The following is a 21,388-nucleotide window of genomic DNA, read 5'->3' on the forward strand; positions in this document are numbered from 1 at the left end:
AAAAGGAGAGGCAAGCTTTTTATTTCCAGGTTATATGACAGATTAAGTCCAATAAAATAGTAAGTTGTTAGAAACCTAGATTAATTCAATGAAGTTGCTAGATATAAAATAAATATACAAAAAGATATATACAATCAATAGTTGTCCTATATAAAACAGAAAGACTCCACTTAGAAATCCCACAAAATCAAAATGAACTGAAGAATAAACATATGTATTGAATATGTATGTAAGAAGACCTACGAAGAAAAAACTATACAGCCTTCCTGATGGTTAGAGGCAGATTTGAATGACTGGGGCTTTGATATGAAGATTGAGTATTACATAGAACTTAGGAATTCTTCATGCATTAGTTAATTCTTTTAAAAAAATTTATTTATTTGGCAGAAAGAGAGATCACAAGTAGGCAGAGAGGCAGGCAGAGAGAGGGGGAAGCAGGCTCCCCGCCCAGCCCAGAACCCAATGCGAGACTCGATTCCAGGACCCTGAGATCTTGACCTTAGCCGAAGGCAGAGGCTTAACCCACTGAGCCACTCAGGTGCTCACATTAGTTAATTCTAATCAATATCCCAGTAAGGAGGGGCACCTGGGTGGCTCAGTGGGTTAAACCTCTGCCTTTGGCTCAGGTCATGGTCTCAGGGTCTTGGGATCGAGCCCCGCATCGGGCTCTCTGCTCAGCGGGGAGCCTGCTTCCCCCTGCCCTCTGCCTGCCTCTCTGCCTACTTGTGATTGCTCTCTTTCTGCCAAATAAATAAAATCATTAAAAAAAAAAAAAAGATCCCAGTGAGTTATGCAGGGACAAGAGGTTGAGCTCTGAGAAAAAGAATCCTGGGTCATCTGGAAGAACAGACTTTTTTTAAACTTAAAAAAAAAACAAAACCAAAAACTACTGAAAATACTGTCCTGGTCAGTTTGACTACATATAAAAAGTGAACTATGAAGCTACAAACAGAAAAGAGAAGTCTAAGGGACAGTGAAGAATGCCATTCTAGAATGATGCAGGGACCCTGGAAGTTACATCTCAAACAGACAGACTTAAGAGTTAAATGTAAAACCAAAAAAGGATTTAAAGAAGGGGTTTTTGGGACGCCTGGGTGGCTCAGTTGGTTAAGCAGCTGCCTTCGGCTCAGGTCATGATCCCAGCGTCCTGGGATCGAGTCCCACATCGGGCTCCTTGCTCGGCAGGGAGCCTGCTTCTCCCTCTGCCTCTGTCTGCCATTCTGTCTGCCTGTGCTCGCTTGCTCTCCCCCTCTCTCTCTGACAAATAAATAAAATCTTTAAAAAAAAAAAAAAAAAAAAGAAGGGGCTTTTTAAGGGCCAAGGAAAAAATACAAAGAAAAAGACAAAAAGACCAAATGCACAGGATCTGAACATTTCTGTGCATTAAAAATGTGGTAACAAAGATAAAAAGGTATGTGCCAATGTGCTTTGTGTGTGTGTGTAAAGAACAAAGACTGGAATTAGACAATTCATACGAAGAGAAGAAAAAGGTAAAAAAAATGAACCAATAACACTCTTGATGTATCAAAATGGTAAATATAAAAAGTGGACATGATGCCAAGTGTGTACACGGGCGCAGGGAAAAGGATGCTCTTGGGGCCCATGTGGGAGAATTAAGAATGTCATGCTGGGTTCGACCTAGAAACAGCTTTGCAAGGTTTGTGAACTCTCCCCATGAACTCCACTTCTCAGAATTTATTCTGAGGAAATGATTGAAGGGCCAAATGGGCTTATGTTCCAGAATTATTTATAAGTACAGATAATGATGTTCAACAATAAAGGAATAGATCAATCATGCCATAATGGGAACATCAATGTTTCTGAAAAATACTCTGTACTGTGGAAAATGCTCATCATAAAACATTAAATGGAAAAAGACAGAAATAACACCCAAAGAATGAATCTAGTTTTGCTTTAAAAGCAAAGGTGTATTATATGAGCACAGAAAAAAAAAAAAACAGAAGTAAGTGTACCTCTGGCAGTGGCCTATGAACTGATACCAAGGGGTATTTTCTTACTATTTTCTATTTTTCCAAATTTCTTCAGCACATACATATTGCTTATATAGTCAGGAAAAAAAGAGTTTACATGTAAATGAAAGAAAAACATCAAGTCTCCAATGAAGAGGGGGAAGGGTATTGTCAAATCATTTTTAAGACAAAAGACCAAGAATCACAGCATGTTCAATATTCAGCCTCAGTCACCATTGAAGGTGCAAAGTACGGAGATGATAAGCCGCCACTTAGCCGAGCACACAGAAGTCCGCACTGCAGGGCTGACGGCAGCTGCGGTGTCCGGGGCCCTGCAGAGATGTTTTCACTGTAAGTTCTTTTGAAATTAGAAGGAGAGTGTGATGATGACGAAATAAGCCCCGATTGTATTTGTCTTTTACAAATGCAGCTGTGCAATAGGACTTTTCCTACTTGTCACGTAGGGTCTATGATGGCCACGATGCAGCCCTGGGAGGCCGCTTACACACTCTGGAGGGCTGTGGTGGAGTGGCAGGGGTCCGGGAGCACCATTGTGTGGTCACCGTGACCTGAATGAAGACTGTCTGGACACCCAGCTTTGAGCTGGAGTCTCCCCGGCACAGGGGATGCTCCCACCTGAGCACTATTGCTGGCTGATCTCTTCATAATGAAATGGTGTGACTTTACACACCACCAAAACCATATAAAAAATGGTTCCTGAGGTTATTTCCTTATCACAAAACTTTCGCTTTTAGAAATCTAAGAAAATGCTAAAGGAGTATAATGCAAAAAGATGCTCTGTGAAGAATGGTTCGTAACAGTGAAATGATCTATAATAGTGAAAACATGGAAATAACTTCAACATCCAACAAAAGAACATATAATAGAATCCTATGCCTCCATTGGGAATTACAACTCCAGACAGTTCAGTGATGTGGGGAAAAAAGTCTGCTATGCAGCTAGGTGGAAAAAAAAAAAAAAAAGATTAAAATGATGTATACACTATGTTTGCAGTAATGTAAAAATCCACTTTGAAACAAGCAGAAAGTAATGTATCAAAGTGCGAAATGCAGTTTATTAGGAATTACGGGGGGCCTTTTTCCTGACTTCCACATTTCCTGAAATGTGGTTATTTTGCTGCCATAATTTAAAAAGTATACTAAAAAGCACTTCAGAAACTATAGCTCTCTATATAAATGTAAAGTATTATCACTGAGAAAGCAGCTTACACTTGCTTAGGACTGAGCAGAAGGAACATTAATTCCAGATGAAGCCCACCCACCTCTGCAGAGAGCATGGGCACAGGTCCCGTGGAGGGCTTCCTCCCACAGGGCTGAGCCAGCGGGTTGAACTCCCTGGAGCAGAGGGAGGCCCTTCGAGGAGAAGGTGAGCTTCTAGACACATCTATCCCAGCACCAGGCCCTGGATGGACGCCGAGCATCCATCTGTGTGCTCACCATTTCCCAGTGGGGACCAGATGGCCAGGCTCGATGCTGGCACATCAGGACCTGGCTGCTCTGAAGCTGGGCTGTGCTCCTGAGACGGAGAGCTGTCGCTACCAGAAGACTGTTGTAGAACTGCTGCAGGGAGGTGAGTCCAGGAAATCTGCCTTTTCCTAAACCCCCACCATTTGAGATCATTCTCCCCTTCTGGAATATACTAATGTTCACTTGGAATACTGTTAATAATTCTTCTGTTTGTTTTTATTATTATCATTATCCTTCTAAACATAACATACAAAGGAAATTCCTGATCGAGATCCTACCAGGAGCCCGTCCAAGGACACAATGATCAATACACCTTCTTTCTGCCTGCAGGAGAGACCCAGTGTCTTGCAAGCCCATTAAGGAAAGCAGGCTGATGGGACACCCTCAGATGGCCCTCAGCTCTTCTTTCCTACAGTGGAGCACTTCCTGGGGTGGTGATGACTTCTGAGAGAGTGGTACCAGTGCGTGGGTCATCGACACAGGCAGCAGGGCCAGTCTCTAAACCAGAGGCATGAGTAGGCTGTATGTATCTCAGCTGCTGTGCTTTCCCCTTTCTGGGGAAGGAGCAAGGCCAAGGGGCGGGCATGCCACACTAATTTCCAGGCTTGCTGCCCAGCGGGGATGTCCTGCCGGCTGTGGGCTGCACGGCACACAGGAGCTCTGCCACGTCTAGGGCATCCATTGCGTCTACACTGCTCACACCCACGTCCCCTGTGCCCAGCAGGCCTCCCGGCACATAGTAGGTGCTCAGTAAGTGCTTGTTAAACTCGATGGTGAAGGGTTTCTCCTCCCTGTGTCTTCTCCGGTGTTCCGCAAGGTGGGTGCTCCAGCTGAACATCTCCCCGCACTCGTTACATCGGAACGACTTCTCCCCGGAGTGGACTTTCTGATGTTTGATGAGACAGTGATTCTGGCTGAAGGCCTTGCCGCACTCGCCGCACTTGTAGGGCTTCTCCCCGGTGTGGATGCGCTGGTGCACGATGAGCGACGAGTGGCAGCTGAAGGCCTTCCAGCATCGGCTGCAGTCGAAGGGCTTCTCGCCGGTGTGGATGCGCTGGTGCACGATGAGGTAGGAGTGGGAGCTGAAGGCCTTGCCGCACTCGTTGCACTTGAAGGGCTTCTCCCCACTGTGGATGCGCTGGTGCACGACGAGGTAGGAGTGGCAGCTGAAGGCCTTGCCGCACTCGCCACACTTGAAGGGTTTCTCGCCCGTGTGGATGCGCTGGTGCAGGGTGAGGCGCGAGCGGCTGCTGAAGGCCTTGCCGCACTCGCCGCACTTGAACGGCTTGTCCCCGTTGTGGATCTTCTCGTGCACGGTCAGGGACGAGTGGCAGGTGAAGGCTTTGCCGCACGCGCCGCACTGGTAGGGCTTCTCGCCGGTGTGGATGCGCTGGTGGCGCGTCAGGTGCGTCCTCTGGTTGAAGGCCTTGCCGCAGGCGCTGCACTGGTAGGGCTTCTCGCCCGTGTGCACACGCAGGTGCATGTTGAGCAGCGAGCTGCAGCTGAAGGCCTTCTCGCAGGCGCTGCACTTGTAGGGCCGCTCCCCCGTGTGGATCCGGTGGTGCACGTTCAGCGACGAGTGGCAGCTGAAGGCCTTGCCGCACTCGCTGCAGAAGAATGGCTTCTCCCCGGTGTGAATGCGCTGGTGCTCGATGAGGTTGGTGCTCCACGTGAAGGCCTTGCCGCACTCGTGGCACTTGTAGGCTTTCTCCCGGGCGTGCCACCGCCGGTGCAGCGTCAGTGATGAGCTCTGTCGGAAGGCCTTCCCACACTCGCCACACACGAACAGGCCGTCCCCCGCCGCCACTCCCCGCCGCCCGCTCGAGGGTGGGTGTTCGCCGCGGTCACTGGACTTGCTGGGGCCTCTCCCCGGGCCCCCTCTCCGTCCACCAGACTGGAAGCTCGCGGTGGGCCTGTCAGGAGGGTCTCCTTCTGCAGGAATGGTCTGAGGGGTGAAGAGAGTGCACCCAGCGGGGAAATCCTCAGATGCCTTGCAGCTGTGCCAGCGCCTCTCTGGGGGAATGTCCCCCGAGCTGCCCGGTGCTAGCCTCTGCAGCACAGCCTCGCTTTTCCCTGGAGCAGCCGCCAGGCCCTCGCTGGCCCACTCGTTGCCGCTGGAGCTGAGGACGCTGGACCTCCCCAGTGGTTTGGTGATCGGCTCCTGGTAAGGCTCTTCCTTGTAAACACCCTGCTGTTGACATGACTTGTCCTTCACCCCAGGCCCGGGCTCCCCCTCTATAAGAAATGGGAAATGCAATCTTCTGTAAGCTGGCGGAGGCGATGCACTAGAGTCCAGACTGAGGTCTGATGGGGGTCTGGATAAACACAGAGAGAAGAGGGCACGCCACCACCAGAGCGCATGAGAACCTGAGAGGCAGAGCCCAGGGGCATGCATCTTGAGTGCGATGGGCCACAAGCCCACGAGCAGGGAGGAGGAAAGGAGACGGGGAGCTCCGTACCGAGCCAGGGGGCGAGGGACAGAGCAGGGCGCACGGGGTCTGACAGTTGGACAGAACTCACTTATTGAGACATCGACTGATACTGCTGTGTGTCGGAATCGGGTTGGGGCTAGGCGTGAACACGGGGTAAACACAATCCAGAAACGGTAATTACATCTAAATTCTCCCTGGTGCCAGCAGGGAAAAGAATGCCCTCAGACCGTCTCTTTTTGGTTTTTCCTTTGAACGCTTCCACTGTAAGTGTGTGCTCTGGCCCTGACACAGATGTATGTTTCTTTAAAAGCTCAATTGTCTCTTGTCAGCTTCACATCCCTGGAGGGCCGTCCCCCTCAGAGCCACCTCTGTGAATGGTGATCCCCACCTCCCCGTACCACCACGCTGACTGTGCCCTCTTCTTGGTGAGGGAGGCCCTGAACCCCAGGTCCAAGCAGACTCCCCACCTCTGTCCATCCAACAAGTGCCACTTGGGAGATGATTCCAGAGACATGGACATGATTTCTGTTTCCCACCCGTCGAAGGCAGATGTCTTTGCCTGTTTTGCTCACTACTGTATTCCCAGCATGGTTCCCAACACAGTTGGTCCTCTGTGTGTGTTGAAGGAAGGAAGGGAAGCAGGACCACAAGGAGGCGGGCTGGGGGGTGGTCCTGGGAGGCAGGAGTCTGCACATCCTTCCACTGTGTCCCCCACTCACCTGGACAAGACCCTCCAGGGACTTCTCTGGGCATCCACCAAGGCTCCTCGCCTCGTTCTAGGTGGGAGATCACATCCGGCTTGCAGACTGGGGGTCCTGCTTGCAGGGAGAAAGAGGTGTGTTGTAGCTCCCCAGAGCATGGCTGTCCGTGACCCAGCACCGCGAGGTGTGTGCCATCCCCAGGGATGGGGGCCTCTAACACGCAGAATCCAAACTCACGTGTGTGCTCTGAGGACCCCATGGGTACTGAAACCCCCCCGCCAAGTCTCTCTTGGAAAGTTCCAGGCAGGCTGGGCTCTCAGGCCCCTGTCCGCCCCCTCCCTCTCTTCTGGCCCACTCCGGGACCAGCCCCACCTCAGGCAAAGATGCTGACAGTGACATGCACTGTCCAGCCCCAACACGAGTGTAGCGGCCACACCCCCCACATCCTGCAGGGCTAGCACCAGGGCTGGTACCACAGGGAGGCTTGGTGATACCTGTGGCATGGCAGAGTGGCCAGACTGCACACTGGGCTTCAAGGAACTGTCTTACCCAGGGCAAGAAGGTTCTGGTAGTTCTCCAGCATCACGTCACGGTACAAGGCCCTCTGAGGGGAGTCTAGCTGGCCCCACTCCTCCTGGGTGAAGTCCACAGCCACATCCTTGAAAGTCACTGATTCCTGGAAGGACAAGCACATTCTCATTCACCCAGGACAGGAATGATTTGGACTGTGTTCATGGTTCCAAGCAAGCCACATGTCAATTGAGAACCTTAGGGATGAAGGGTTAACCTCTGATGACCCTCTCTTGAGGATGGAAGGTGCTATGGGGCCCCATCTATCATATAGCCCCACATACACAGCATGCCTGGGCCAGGAATCGCCAAGCAGACCTGGCCTTCTGGACTGGGAGGGCCAAGTGACCTGGCCAGCCTGGGTCCAGGTGCCTGTTGGGCTGGAGGCTGCTGTTAAGTTCTGGGTAAAATGTTATGCTTCCCATGGTTAAGAATGTCAAACTTAATAACCCGAAAGAATAGTACAAAGAACCCAGAAGCCCTCTTGAAATCTCACCATCGCAAGAGGACCCTACTCTGGAGAGGAAGCCATTATCACACCCTAAGGAAGGAAACCATACTTATCAGCAAGTTCTGTTAGCAAGAGACCAAGGGAGCCACTCTCGGTTCTTGTCTGCTTCCCACCCTTCCCACGGGGCCCCTGCTCCCCTGTCCTCCCTGAACCCAGGTACTGACCTGCTTCCACCTTCCCCGGCAGGGGTCACTGACACTTGCATGCACTCCTCTTCTAGAACCCCAGGCTCTTCTGCTGATAGGGCTCCTCACCCACTCTAGAGTCCCCAGGTTGCCATCCCCAATGCTCCTCTTGGTCTCCACACTCCAATCCCACCCTGGGTCCCCCTTGCCAGCAAATAAGCTCTCAAAACCCATCAGGGTGCCGACCTAAGGTGGCAAGGGTGGTTCGCTCTTCAAAGATGTGGGTGCCCTGGGAGTCTGGCATAAATCGTAGAAAAGGCACGACATTAGACATAAGAATGAAGAATAAATCAAACAGGGGAGGCCTGGCTCCCATCTCCCTGTTTGTTGGGAGTGACTGGCATGCGGCCAAGCTCCCAGGGGTCACCACATTTCTCTGGAAACCCTGGGTCTGCATCAGCACCCGTGGTTATACACCGGGGTGTGGAATTTCAAGCCCTGAGATGGCTATCAGACAGTCTTGGGAAGAGAGGGGACATCCTCTGGGGTCACAAGAGCTTTGACCTTTAGCTCTAAAAGTGTGCTTTTAGATAGCTCTCAATGTTGCCGCAGACTAAACTATGTCCCCCTGAAATTCCTATGTGGAAGCCCTCCCTTCCGGTGTGACTGTGTTTGGAGACGGGGTCTTTAGGAGGTAAATGAGGCTAGGTGGGGTCATAAAGGTGGGCCCTGATCTGACAAGCCTGGTGGTCTCTGAGAAGAGGACAAAGGAGATCTCTCTCCCCACTGCAAGTTCTGAGGACAGACCACCTGAGAGCACGGTGAGAGCCAGGTGTTGAGCTGCAGCAAACTGGACCCCGACTGGACCCCTGATCTCAGACTTCTGGCCCCCAAAACTGTGAGGAAATCAATTTCTGTTGTTGAAGCTGCCAAGTCACTGGCATTTTGTTAGAGCAACCCGAGCTAAGACAAATGCCAACCTAAAACAGGAGGAAAGATAAAGCCCCTTTTTGTACTACACACAAAATACAACTCTCCAGCTACAGCAAGGATCTAAACGTGGAGGCTTCTGGGAGACAATTCCAAGTCCCCGGCTGGCATGAGAGCAAACCTGGAAACCAGGAGGAGAAGATTTACATTTGCTCCATGAAAGTTTACATTTTCTTTTCTTTTCTTTAAGATTTTATTTATTTATTTGAGGGAAAGCACGAGTGAGCAGAGGGGCAGAGTGAGAGGGAGAAGTGGACTCCTCACTGAGCGCGGAGCCTAGTGTGGGACTCGATCCCAGGACCTTGGGATCATGACCCGAGCCCAAGGCAGCTGCTTAACTGATGGAACTACCCCAGTGCCCTGAAAGCTCATGTTTTCTGCAGGCAACACTGACAAATCACTACGAAGAAAAAAAGAAAATGGGCCTAGCATATAAGCAGACAATTCACAGAAGACCGGCAAATCACTAAGCCCGTGAGGCGACAATCATACCAGACATCCCGAAATACGGAATGAAACAGAAAGATACCGTTCTGCATACAGAAGAGAGGCAAAATGTTTAAAGCCTGCAAATACCAAGTGTGGGCTGGTCCACAGGGAGATGGGATGGTCTTACACCTCTGGACAGGTGTAAGGGGAACATCCATTTTGGAAAGAAAAACATATTCTACTATCACTAGCAAAAGCTGACAGTATGTATTCCCTGCGCCTTGAAAGGCCACTGTGAGATTCCTACCCAGCCTAGAGTGGTTGAGAAAACACTGGAAACATGCTGAATGTCCATCAGGAGGGATGAATATACAACAGGACACCGTGCAGCAGTGAAAATGAGCACGGCAGAGGAACCTGGCCATGGGGAGCTCTTGGGAGCACAGGAGTGGTTACAAAGGCAGCCTGAGGGGAACCATGCCCGGCATGGTGCCCAGCAGTCCCGCGTGGAGGTTACAAATACTCCGATGTGCATCTAGTTCCGCTGTCTGCTGGACAAGGGCACAGGTTCTGAGCCTAGTGGCCCAGGTGGGCTCCCCATCTTTTTCTTACTAGCTATGAGTTGAGGATGCCTCAGTTGCCTCATCTGCTAATCGTCCATGTCATTGCATCACAGTGAGGATTCAATGAATTACTACTACGTGTGAAGTGCTCATCCAAGGGCCTGGCAGACAGCAGGTGCCCTATGGTATTTGCAGTTAGTCACCATCCTCTGAAACTGTCACACACTGAGGAGGGCGGGAGAGGAGGGAGATCCTGCCTTTACCTGCAATGTTTTGTTTTGTTTTGTTTTAGGATTTTATTTATTTGACAGAGAGAGATCACAAGTAGGCAGAGAGGCAGGCAGAGAGGGTGGGGGGAAGCAGGCTTCCTGCTGAGCAGAGAGTCCGATGCGGGGCTCGATCCCAGGACCCTGAGATCATGACCTGAGCTGAAGGCAGGGGCCCACTGGGCTACCCAGGCACCCACAATGTTTTGTTTTTTAAAAAGATTTGGAACAAATATGACAAAAGGCAGACATTAATTTTGCAAAACAGGTGCACAGAAAGTTGTTATTCTGTTTAAATGTTTCAACATTTTTTAAAAAAGAAAAAGCCACTCAAAGAGGAAGAAATGCAAATTTCCAACAGACTATACAAAGACTAATGATTTCTTTTTTTTTTTTTTAAAGGAGTATTTTTTTTTTTTAATTTTATTTATTTATTTGACAGAGAGAGATCACAGTAGACAGAGAGGCAGGCAGAGAGAGAGAGAGGGAAGCAGGCTCCCTGCTGAGCAGAGAGCCTGATGCGGGACTCGATCCCAGGACCCTGAGATCATGACCTGAGCCGAAGGCAGCGGCTTAACCCACTGAGCCACCCAGGTGCCCCGACTAATGATTTCTTGTCAGGAAAATGGAAATCAAAACAAAAATAAGGTCATGCGTTTTTCCCATCAGAGTAGCACCAATTAAAACCTGGGATCTCAGCCATGGGGAAGCATTTTTGTCAGGAGTGGGAACTGTTACACTCTTTGGGGTCCTTATACTACAGAAACAAAAGTTCCTGCACATAAGGAAGCAAATGCAAGGCATGATATCACAGCACTGTACTTACCCCAAACCAACCAACCAACAAAGCCAAAGACATGCGTTGTCTGTTACACTAAGTGAAGGAGGCCAGAAGAAGGCGGCCACGTACTATATGATCTCATTTATGTGCAATGCCCAGAATAAGCAAATAGAGAGAGACAAAAAGCAAATGAGCGGTTGCTGAGAGCTAGAGTGGTTGCTGATGGGTACGGGGGTTCTTTTTGGGTAAGGAAATGGACTGTGGTGACAGCTGCTCTACATGAGTGCACTCAAAACCACCGAACAGGATGCTTGCCAAGGGTGGATTTTATGGTATGTGAATTACACGTCAACTTGAACACAGGACAGCACTGGAATGTATACAGTATGATCCCATTTTTAAGACAACATGCTTAAGCCTATGTACGCTGGAGTCTGAGTATGAGAACAAGGGGAGAGGTGTGGGAGTCAATGTCAAAACTGGGGACACTGGTTGCCTCAGGGGACTGTGACCACAGGTGCGGGGAAGAGAGGAGATTAGTGATAGACTGTACTGTGGGACTTTGTTACAAAGCAAATACCGGCTTGATAAATTTTTTAAAAATTACTTATTGAATTAGAAGGAATTAAAAGCAGAGCAGCAGTTAGCTGTACCATTTTGGTCTAGACACCTCGTTTGCCCAAGCCTCAGTTTCTCCAGCTAGCGAAAGGACTGGGAGCAGTGGGGCCCCCTGGGGTCGAGAAGAAAAGGAAGTGGGGTATGCCAGTCTTGGGTATGCCAGTCTTGGGTACCAAGGAAAGGACCCAGCATCTGTCAGTCCGCACTTTACCATCTTCTACCCACTGGCTGCACACACCAAGAAGCTGGAAACCCGCCCCACCCGATGAGTAGGGAGAAAACAAAGAGCAGACTGGGCCGCGTCCAAAATCGTGACAGGAATATCTATGGTCTCAGGCATTTGAGGAGGGGTGGACCACAGCAGAGAGGCCAAGGGCACAGAAATGGGGTGAGTTGGGCTTCAGCAGTACAGTGAACCGAGGTGGCTGAGGTGTGTGTCCTGAGGCTTCATGCTCTCGGAGCTCTGGCGTCCCAGGAGGAGCGGTAGGGGGTGCCGCTGTGGGCCAGACTGGGAAGACAGGTACTCCAAGGTCCGGATCCTTGTATTCTGCAGCAGGATGGACAGAGGGAAGGCGGGAGAGAGGGACAGCAGCTCCTGAGTGTGGGCCGGAGGACTGAAGCAGCAGCCTGGTCAAAACTGGGTTTCCTGTTCCGCTTCCAGACACAAAATAGTAACAAGGACCACATTTGCCCTCTTACCTCAAACAACTAGTAAACTGGGCCAAACATATAAAACAAGGATTGATTTCAAGACACCGGACAAGCTGCAGCTCAGAACACAGACCACTGAGAGAAGAGAAACAAAATGCGCCCTACAACCAACCCCTTCCTACCCGAAAGCAGTTTCCAGACCGCTGTGTGAGCAGGTGGAACCCAGAGGAGCCTGTGGTCTCACCAAGCTGAAGAAGAACAGGGTTCAGAGAGTCCAGGCGATTAAATCTCTAGGGCAACATGCCAGAGGAGAGGGAGTTTCACAGACTCAGATCTCTGGATTCACTTGAGACTGAGGACCGACAGGCATGTGCCTGGGAAGAAACAACCCCAAATCAGGAAAAGAAAGACGAGAAAGAAGTAGGCAAAACAACTATGAAAACTCACACAAGTATGGGAGTAGTTTATGTTCGGACCAGCCAGAGAGGAACGTCCTCCTGCTTTTTGGTAAAGTCCCCAGGAGAGGAGTGCATCAGTGGTCTGACAAAATTAGCCCAAGACTAAAGATTTCTCTGGCTCCACCTTTTTAAAAAGATTTTATTTGACACAGAGAGAGGGAGAGAGCACAAGCAGAGGGAGTAGCAGGTGGAAGGAGAAGCAGGCTCCCCATGAGCAGAGAGCCCAATGTGGGGCTCAATCCAAGGACCCTGGGATCATGACCTGAGTCGAAGGCAAACGCTTAACCAACTGATGCACTCAGGTGGCCCTTCTGGCCCTACCTGAACAAAACCTAAAAAGAGCAAGCCTTGAAAGGATCCAATTGATACTAAGTAATTTCACCGCATCCTAGAACAAATTCCTGAAATATTTAAGAAATTCCCCAATAAAGTAAAATTCACTCCAGCATCTAATAAAGCAACTAAAAGGAAAAAACAAGTTAATAAAATCAGAGAAACTAAGAGTATACTAAAATAGTTTTTGTGGGGGCGCCTGGGTGGCTCAGTGGGTTAAAGACTCTGCCTTCAGCTCAGGTCGTGATCCCAGGGTGCTGGGATGGAGCCCCACATCAGGCTCTCTGCTCAGCAGGAGGCCTGCTTCCCCACCCCCCTGCCTGCCTCTCTGCCTACTTGTGATCTCTGTCTGTCAAATAAATAAATAAAATCTTTAAAAAAAATAGTATTTGTTTACCTCAAAAGAATTGCATTAAGGGAGAAATGAACAAAAGAGACACAAGACATATAGAAAATAAATAACAAAATTGCAGATGTAAATCCAGCCATATCAGTAATTATATTAAATATGAATGGTCTTAATACTCCAATTGGAAATTAGAGATTGTCAAATTGAATTTAAAAATTAACACCCAACCATACATCAGGTACAGAAACCTACTTTAAATTAATTTTTTAGGATTTTACTTATTTATTTGTCAGAAAGAGAGTACGAGCAGGGAGGGTAGCAGTGGTGGAGCAGGCAGAGGAAGAAGCAGGCTCCCCATCGAGCAAGGAGCCCGATGTGGAACTCAATCCCAGGATCCTGGGATCACGACCCAAGCCAAAGGAAGATGCCCAACCAACTGAGCCACCCAGGCATCCCAGAAATCAACTTTTAAAACAAAGAGAAAGGTAGATTAGAAGTGGGAGAATGGGGAAAGATATACTCTGCAAATACTAATCAAAAGAAAGCTGAAGTGACAGTATGAACATTAGCCAAAACAGATTTCAAAGCAAAGGACATCATCAGGGACAAAAAAAGCTGTTATATAACAATCATTACATAGTTATGTGACGGTCATAATCACAATAGCAATTCATTAAGAGCTCACAACAATCTTAAATATAGATGTTCCTACTAACAGAGCTTCAAGATACATAAGGCAAAAACTTGATAGAACTAAAGAGAAATAGACAAACCCATGATTATACTTGGTAATTTCAACAGTAATTTCTCTCAATAATTGATACAACACATAAGCAAAAAATATGTAAGGTTACAGAACAATTGATTAACACATCACTCAACTTGACTTAATTGACATTTGCAGAACACTCTAGCTGACAAAAGCAGAAGGTACATTCTTTTCAAGTGCATACAGAACATTTACAAAAATAAACCACATTCTGGGCAATAAAATAAATCTTAGCAGATTTGAAAAAATTCAAATCAGAGAACATTCCTTCTCTACCTACAACAGAATTAAATTAGAAATCTGTAATAGAAAGATACCTAGAAAATATCCTCCAAATATCTGGAAATCAAACAACACATTCCTAAAACATACATGGTTGAAGAAGAAATCACAACAGAAACTGGAACTATTTTGAACTGAATAAAAATGAAAATACAATACAAAATTTGTGGGATGTAGAAGGCAGTGCTTAGAAGGAAAATTTATAGCACGGGATGCTACATGAAAAAAGAAGAAAGGTGTCTTTAGACAAATCTGAGATCAAGATCAGTATCTGAGTTTCAACTTTAAGAAACCAAAAAAAGTAAAGAAATAATAAGGATCTGAAATAAATGAAATAGGAATAGAAAAGCAATAGAGAAAATCAATGAAACCAAAAGATGGCTCTTGGAAATGATCAATAAAATCGCTAATTAAATATACATTTACTATTTGACTCAGCAATTCCACTTAGATAATCATTCAAGAGAAATTAAAACACATGTCTATCCTCGTACTCAAACATTTATAGCAGGTTTACTTGTAATAGCCAAAACTTGGAAACAACCTAATGTCCCCTAATGAACAAACTGTAAATACCCATTTACAGTGGTGTTTTGTGCTGAGCTGTGACCCCTCCAAACTCATATGCTGAAGCCCTAGCCCACAGGACCTCAGAAAAAGGACTATACTTGGAGACAGGGTCTTCAAAGAGATAATTAAGGTAAAATGAGGTCATTATGATGAGCCAACAACCAGCAAGACTGATGTCCTTATTAAGAAAAAGGAAATTTGGAGCCAGACATATACAAAGAAAGACCATGTGAAGACACTGGGAGAAGGTACTTTCATAAACCAAGACGAGAGGCCTCAGAAGAAACCAAACCTGCTGACATCTTGATCTTGAACTTCCAGACAATAAATTTCTGTTGTTTAAGCCATCTATAGGACTTTGGCAAGGCAACCTTAATAAACTTAATACAAGTAGTATACTACTCACCAATAAAAAGGAAGGAACAAACTACTGATTCACATAAAGACATGAACTCAAAAGCATTACACTAAATGAAATTTGAAACCAAAGACCACGTGGGGCACCTGGCTGGTTCAGTTAGAAAAGCAAGTGACTCTTGATCTCCGGGTTATGGGTTCGAGCTGCACATTGGGTGTAGAGATTACTTAAACATAAAATCTTTAAAAAAAGAAACACAATCTGAGGGTTTTGAAGGGGTGGGGGGTGGGAGGTTGGGGGAACCAGGTGGTGGGTATTGGAGAGGGCACGGATTGCATGGAGCAATGGGTGTGGTGCAAAAATAATGAATACTGTTATGCTGAAAATAAATTAAAAAAAATTAAAAAGAAAGAAAGAAAGAAACCAAAGACTACATACGATATATTTCCATAAGAAATTCTTAAAAAGGCAAAATTGTGGTTGCCAAGGAGTTGGGGGAGAGGGCTGACTCCAAAGGGGCATGAGGGAACTTTTTGGGTGATGGAAACATTCTAGGTTATGATTGTGGTGCTGGTTACACAACTGTACACATTTGTCAAAACTCATCAAATCCTCTACTTAAAATCGGAGAACTTTACTGTATACAAATTATACCTCAATAAATGTGATCCAAAAACCCCACTGGATTTCAGGGAGATGAGGAGGTGGGGGTGATGACCCATGCTGAGAACATGCCATGACTGAGGCATGCAAGAATGAAGCATCATGGTCATGGCATTGGCAGAGGAAAGGAAAAACATAGGCAGAAAAAGCTCCAGAGGTGTCGGAATGTGGTTGGAGAAAGGGGGCTATCAGAGGCTACATGGCTTCGGTGTGGGGGGTGTCAAGTGGCAAGGGCGGGGTAGGATCTAAGCCTTGCACTGGCCTGTGGGGGGGTTATTCGCCCTGTGAGAAGCCCATGTCCCGTGCATCTTCATTCTGTAGGATAGGAAAGAAATCCCAGGGGCAGGTAGGTATGGGAATCAAATGCAGATCTGTGGCAATAAAACTAGTGGGGAAGGGGCGCCTAGGTGGCTCAGTGGGTTAAGCCACTGCCTTTGGCTCAGGTCACATGGTCTCAGGGTCCTGGGATTGAGCCCCACATGGGGCTCTCTGCTCAGCAGGGAGCCTGCTTCCCCCATCTACCCTCTCTGCCTACTTGTGATCTCTCTCCCTCTGTCGAATAAATAAATAAAATCTTTAAAAATAAATGAATAAATAAATAAATAAATAAATAAAACTAGTGGGGAAGTCAGAACAGATTGTGTGGGATGTCCCAGGAAAGCAAAGCACTTGACTGTAAGTCCGAGTGGGACTGCCAGGGGAGAAGAGTACTTAGGAGAGGAGGACCAGTTACTCAAGGATCTAGGAAGCTGATCTTTCAGGAATAACACCTATGCACAAGAAGGGTAATACCTTGAGGTAGTCACTCACAAGCACATGCACAGACACATGCACATGCACTTTTTGCTGAACCATTTGAAGGTAGGTTGCAGACATCATGACATCTCACACTATGGGCTTCACCTTGAATATCTTATTCTTTTGCCCAGTTACAGTGGGATCATCACACCCAAAAAATTTAGTGATGATCTAAGATAAATCCATTTTCAAGTTTCCTCAGTTGTCCCAAACCGCCTTTGAGTTTTTTGGTCTATGGCCCGTCAAAGATCATGTTCCACATCTGACTGTCATGTCTCCTGAGTGTTTGCTAGAACAACAGAGCATTCTAACACATTACAGAAACTAGCCATATCTCATAATGTGTTTTATAGTTATTTCTATTTTTCTGTAATCAGACCCGTTTCAAATGGGCGGTAAACAGACTCACAAAATCTTGAGTCAAAGGACCCTCAACCCTCCAGACTTTTTCAATACTGTAAACTCCTCTTATCATCTGTATCCTTTTAAATACTGTGAGGGATGAGGATGGTGTAGGTGGTCAACAAAATGAGAAACAAAACCCAAAGTCTGTGAAAAGAGGGATTTGGGCCCTACTTAGCTGTGGAAGTGGTCCTAGGGCCAACTTCCCTTGCTGGGCTCCCAGATCCTCTAAAATTCCAGGTTTTTCCTTGACAGCCCCATTACAGGGTCACTGCACAGAGGAAAAGGACACAGGGATGCACCCCCTGCCATTGCTCTTACCCTGGTGCTGCAACACAGCCTTCCTTCAGCACTTTCACTCCCCTACCTGATTCCACCCCAGAAAACTCCCCCAGATGAGGACCATCGCCTAGGTCTGCATGGGAGATGACAGAAGTGATTTCATGTGAGCTGTCACCTACGTGCTTGGGTTCCATTAAAACCACTCCTCAGAGCTCCTGCTATAGTGCTGGGCAAATGACCCACCCACTGGGCTGAAGGAGGCTGGAAGGGACACTCCCTTCAAGGGCACACCCGGACTCTCTTCAGTTGGAGCTCTTCCCATGCCCAGAACTTCCTGAGCAAGGGACAGCAGGCCCCCAGATTAGAACCGGCGAAGGGGTCTTTGGATGACTGAAGATCCCGGGCAGGGGGAAAATGCCAACCCTCTTCATAAAGAACGAGATGTTCAGAAGGAAGAAAAGACAACCACTCACCTTGGACCTGGCTTCCGGGAGACCCTGACCCAATTTATCCTCTAGATTTTTTCTGTGGGTAAGAGCAGGCTCCTGAGAGGACAGAGCTGGGGAGGAGAAATTGAGTCAAAGGGGCTGTTAGCCATAGCCCATAGCCACCAGGTGCATGCCCGAGCTAAAGCCCACTCCACCCCTGGCTTGGACCAGAGAGGAGTCAGAAACCGCCCCCCCCCCCCCGCAAGGTGGGGTGGGAAGCGAGCCCCAATATCGGGCACAATCTGAAGGAAAAACTGCCATTCCCTTCCTCTTTAGCATGCTGGAGAAGTGGAAACAAGCGGGTGTGCACGGTGAAGAGGCAGGAGGCCTGACTCGGCTAGGGAAACCAGCCTGACCTCACTGTCAGTCTCAAGTGCAAGTCCACAGGCCCAGTGACTAGAAGAGCCAACTGTACCTGTCTCCTGGGGCTTCGGGGCATAGGTCTCCATGGCGCCCCTCGGAAGCATTCCCCGGAGGCGTGGTCAGCTCTGCAGCCTCCAGGGCCCCGGGCCAGGCCCAGAGGCGCGGGTCCTGCTCCTGGGGCTCAGGGACAGCCTGAAGGGGAGTCCCGGGGGGTCGCACACGCACTCCCTGCTGCACGGTCACCGCGCGCAGCCCCCCACTCCAAGGTCGGGGTCAGGCAGGCTCAGCAAGCGCCCCACACTCCAGGCTGCGCTCACGCCCCATCGCCCGCGCCCCACGCAGCCCGTAACCCACTCCGCCCGGGACACTGTGGGCCGGGATCCGGGCCGGCCTCAGACTCAGCCATCAGGAGCCAGCGGCCGCACAGGGTGGCTGGCAGACAGGCCCCGAGGCGGACGGACAGACCGACGGACGGTCGGAAGGATGAGCGAGCAAGCGGACCCGCCTCCCACAAAAGCCGACCGATTGCCACAAAGGATAACCCAGGCGAACGCCGCGGGAAAGTGCGTCTGCGCGGACCGGATGCGAACTACAACTTCCGGTAGCCTTTGCGTCGCGCAGGCGCAGATTCAATTTTCCAGAGGGGGGCGAGGTCCCGGAGAAGCCCTTTCGCCCGGACGTAAATGGCCGCATGGCAGAGCCTTCTGGGAAATGTAGTTCCCGGTAGAGTTATCAAGGGCTCTGGCTGCGCCCCACTCTCCTTCGCACCTATTGCTGCAAAAGGCGCTTGTATCTCAGTGTGTGTGTGTTTATGTGGGGCGGAACGGGGATTTGAACCCCGTCGAGTAATTCAAGGAGAAAGTTCATTACCAGTTTCTTACTGAGAGCTAGTTTGGGATGGGGCAGAGGGGATGCAGACTGGCAACTTTCAAACCCCCACCTTGACACCCAACGTAGGCTTGGCCACAGGTTTTTCGCTTAGCACCAGCAAATTGTGCCCAGTGCAGGAAAGGCATTCAATAGCAACCCCAGGGCAGGAAACTGAGTGGTTGTGGGATTGTGTGCACCTCAATCTCACAAACCTGGTTGTGAATCTGTGAAGGTAGCGGTGAGTGGCTGTTGCACTACGGGGCTGGATAATATGCGAGTATACACCTTGTGTATAGGCGAACCTGTGTATGTACTTGTGTCTCTATGGGTCTTACAGATCTAGGTGTGTTTGTTTGTATCTGTGTGTGGCAGTGTGTACATGTCTTGTGCAGGTGAATCTGAAAACCTGTGTGTGTGTGTGTGTGTGTGTGTGTGTGTGTCTGTTCTCTTCACAGTTCTGGTTTGTGTTTGGGTACCACAGGTCCAGTATGACTGTGTATGTTCCACTGTCTGTCACTCAGTGTGTTTGTGTGTACCCACAGTGCTCATCAGTGTGTGCATATTTGTGAGTCTATGCCCCTGTATACATCTTTATGTCACTGTGGGTCTCATGGATCTGGTTGGGTGAATGTATGTAAATGAGTACAATCCCAGGAACTCTGTATTGAGTGCTCTGTCCACCCATATCTCTGCCTACCAGTCCTGAAAAGTAACAAGACAGTAGCTACATGGATGTGTCCCCACTAAAATAAGAAGGGGCGCCTGGGTGGCTCAGTGGATTAAAGCCTCTGCCTTCAGCTCAGGTCATGATCTCAGGGTCCTGGGATGGAGCCCCACGTCGAGTTCTCTGCTCAGCAGGGAGTCTGCTTCCCTTCCCCTCTCTCTGCCTACTTGTGATCTCTGCCGGTCAAATAAATAAATAAAATCTTAAAAAAAAAAAAAAAAAGAAGGTGGATGACAGGGTACAGGCAGAATTCTGGAACTGTGAAAGGCATTTAATTGAGAATAGGTAGTGTAAGACTCTCACTAGATAAAGAGATGTCCTAGGTTACTTTCTGACTCCTTAGGGTCATCCATGTAAAATCCTGAGTTCCAGAGGCCATGTGGAGTTCCAGAGAAATATGGGTATACATACCATTTTTAAAAAGATTTTATTTATTTATTTGACCGACAGAGATCACAAGTAGGCAGAGAGGCAGGCAGAGAGAGAGGGAGGAAGCAGGCTCCCTGCTGAGCAAAGAGTCAGATTAAGGGCTGGATCCCAGGACCCTGAGATCATGACCTGAGCCGAAGGCAGAGACTTTAACCCACTAATCCAACCAGGTGCTCCTATATACCATTTTAAAAGTAGAAAGCTCACAGTGTGTACAAATGTCGACTTACTATGTTATATGCCTGGAACTAATCTATTATTATATGTCAATTATACCTCAACAAAAAATAAAAAGCACTTAAAATTGGAAGATTTCAAAGACCAAAACACATTAAAGACATTAAGGTAATGTCTTATTATATTACTGTTTGATGTTAGAACCCAAATACCTATTCCAAGTATCTGTACAGGTAGCTTGTATCAGACTAATCCTCTTGCCAGTAATAATTAAAAATTGCACAGAGGAATAGATCTCAGGCAGATAATGGGCTGATGATACAGAGGCCAGAGCTTCAGGCCTTGGAGAATAGTTCTAAATTGAGAGGAAAAAATCCAGAAATTTTGGGATAGCCAAATAGGGATAAACCTCAAAATCTGCATAAAGATTCCCCTTAAATTCTTGAGTGACTCCTTAACTGCATACAATTCCCAGGATGCTTTCCTCTAAGCATCATTTGGAAGGCTAAAAAGCTGAGTGAAGAGTTCAACAGAGTCTGGTATTTAATTCTCACCAAGGAATTTATTAAATACCTGGAAATTTCCATTGGAATCCCAGAGGGTGCAGGGCTTAGGGGTTAGGACAAGGGGCAAAAACCAAAATAGAACTCCCTTAGAAAAGCCTAAAGCCAAGATCTCACAGGATCATTCACTCTCAAATTTCTGATTCACAGAAACTATGTGAAATAATAACTGTTAATTGTTTTAAGTCGCTGAGTTTGGAGTTAATTTGTTACATGGCTATAGATGATTTATACTCCTGCCAAGGGCAGAACCAGTGTTCATCAGAAGCAACTGCCTGGGGACGCCTGGGTGGCTCAGTTGGTTAAGCAGCTGCCTTCAGCTCAGGTCATGATCCCAGTGTCCTGGGATCGAGTCCCACATCGGGCTCCTTGCTCAGCGGGGAGCCTACTTCTCCCTCTGCCTCTGCTGCCACCCG

At 48.1% G+C, this 21,388-nt stretch overlaps 1 protein-coding gene across 2 annotated transcripts; it reads right to left on the bottom strand.

The window, feature by feature from the left end:
* Positions 1-746: 746 nt before the first annotated feature.
* Positions 747-18,790, bottom strand: ZNF74 (zinc finger protein 74). Of its 2 annotated transcripts, XM_059409045.1 has the most exons (5): positions 18,262-18,790; positions 17,832-17,917; positions 7,140-7,266; positions 6,609-6,704; positions 747-5,692 (listed from the first exon to the last, which is right to left on the bottom strand). In XM_059409045.1, the coding sequence occupies exons 1-5, from the start codon at positions 18,311-18,313 to the stop codon at positions 4,050-4,052; spliced, it is 2,004 nt and encodes a 667-aa protein (XP_059265028.1). In that variant the 5' UTR covers positions 18,314-18,790; the 3' UTR covers positions 747-4,049. The 2 variants fall into 2 exon arrangements, with proteins under 2 accessions (XP_059265028.1, XP_059265030.1); XM_059409047.1 differs by lacking the exons at positions 17,832-17,917; positions 18,262-18,790 and adding an exon at positions 7,657-7,689.
* Between the last annotated feature and the right edge of the window lie 2,598 nt (positions 18,791-21,388).

This window comes from Mustela nigripes, chromosome 8 (genome assembly GCF_022355385.1).
Source record: "Mustela nigripes isolate SB6536 chromosome 8, MUSNIG.SB6536, whole genome shotgun sequence".
NCBI classification, from domain to species: Eukaryota; Metazoa; Chordata; class Mammalia; order Carnivora; family Mustelidae; genus Mustela; species Mustela nigripes.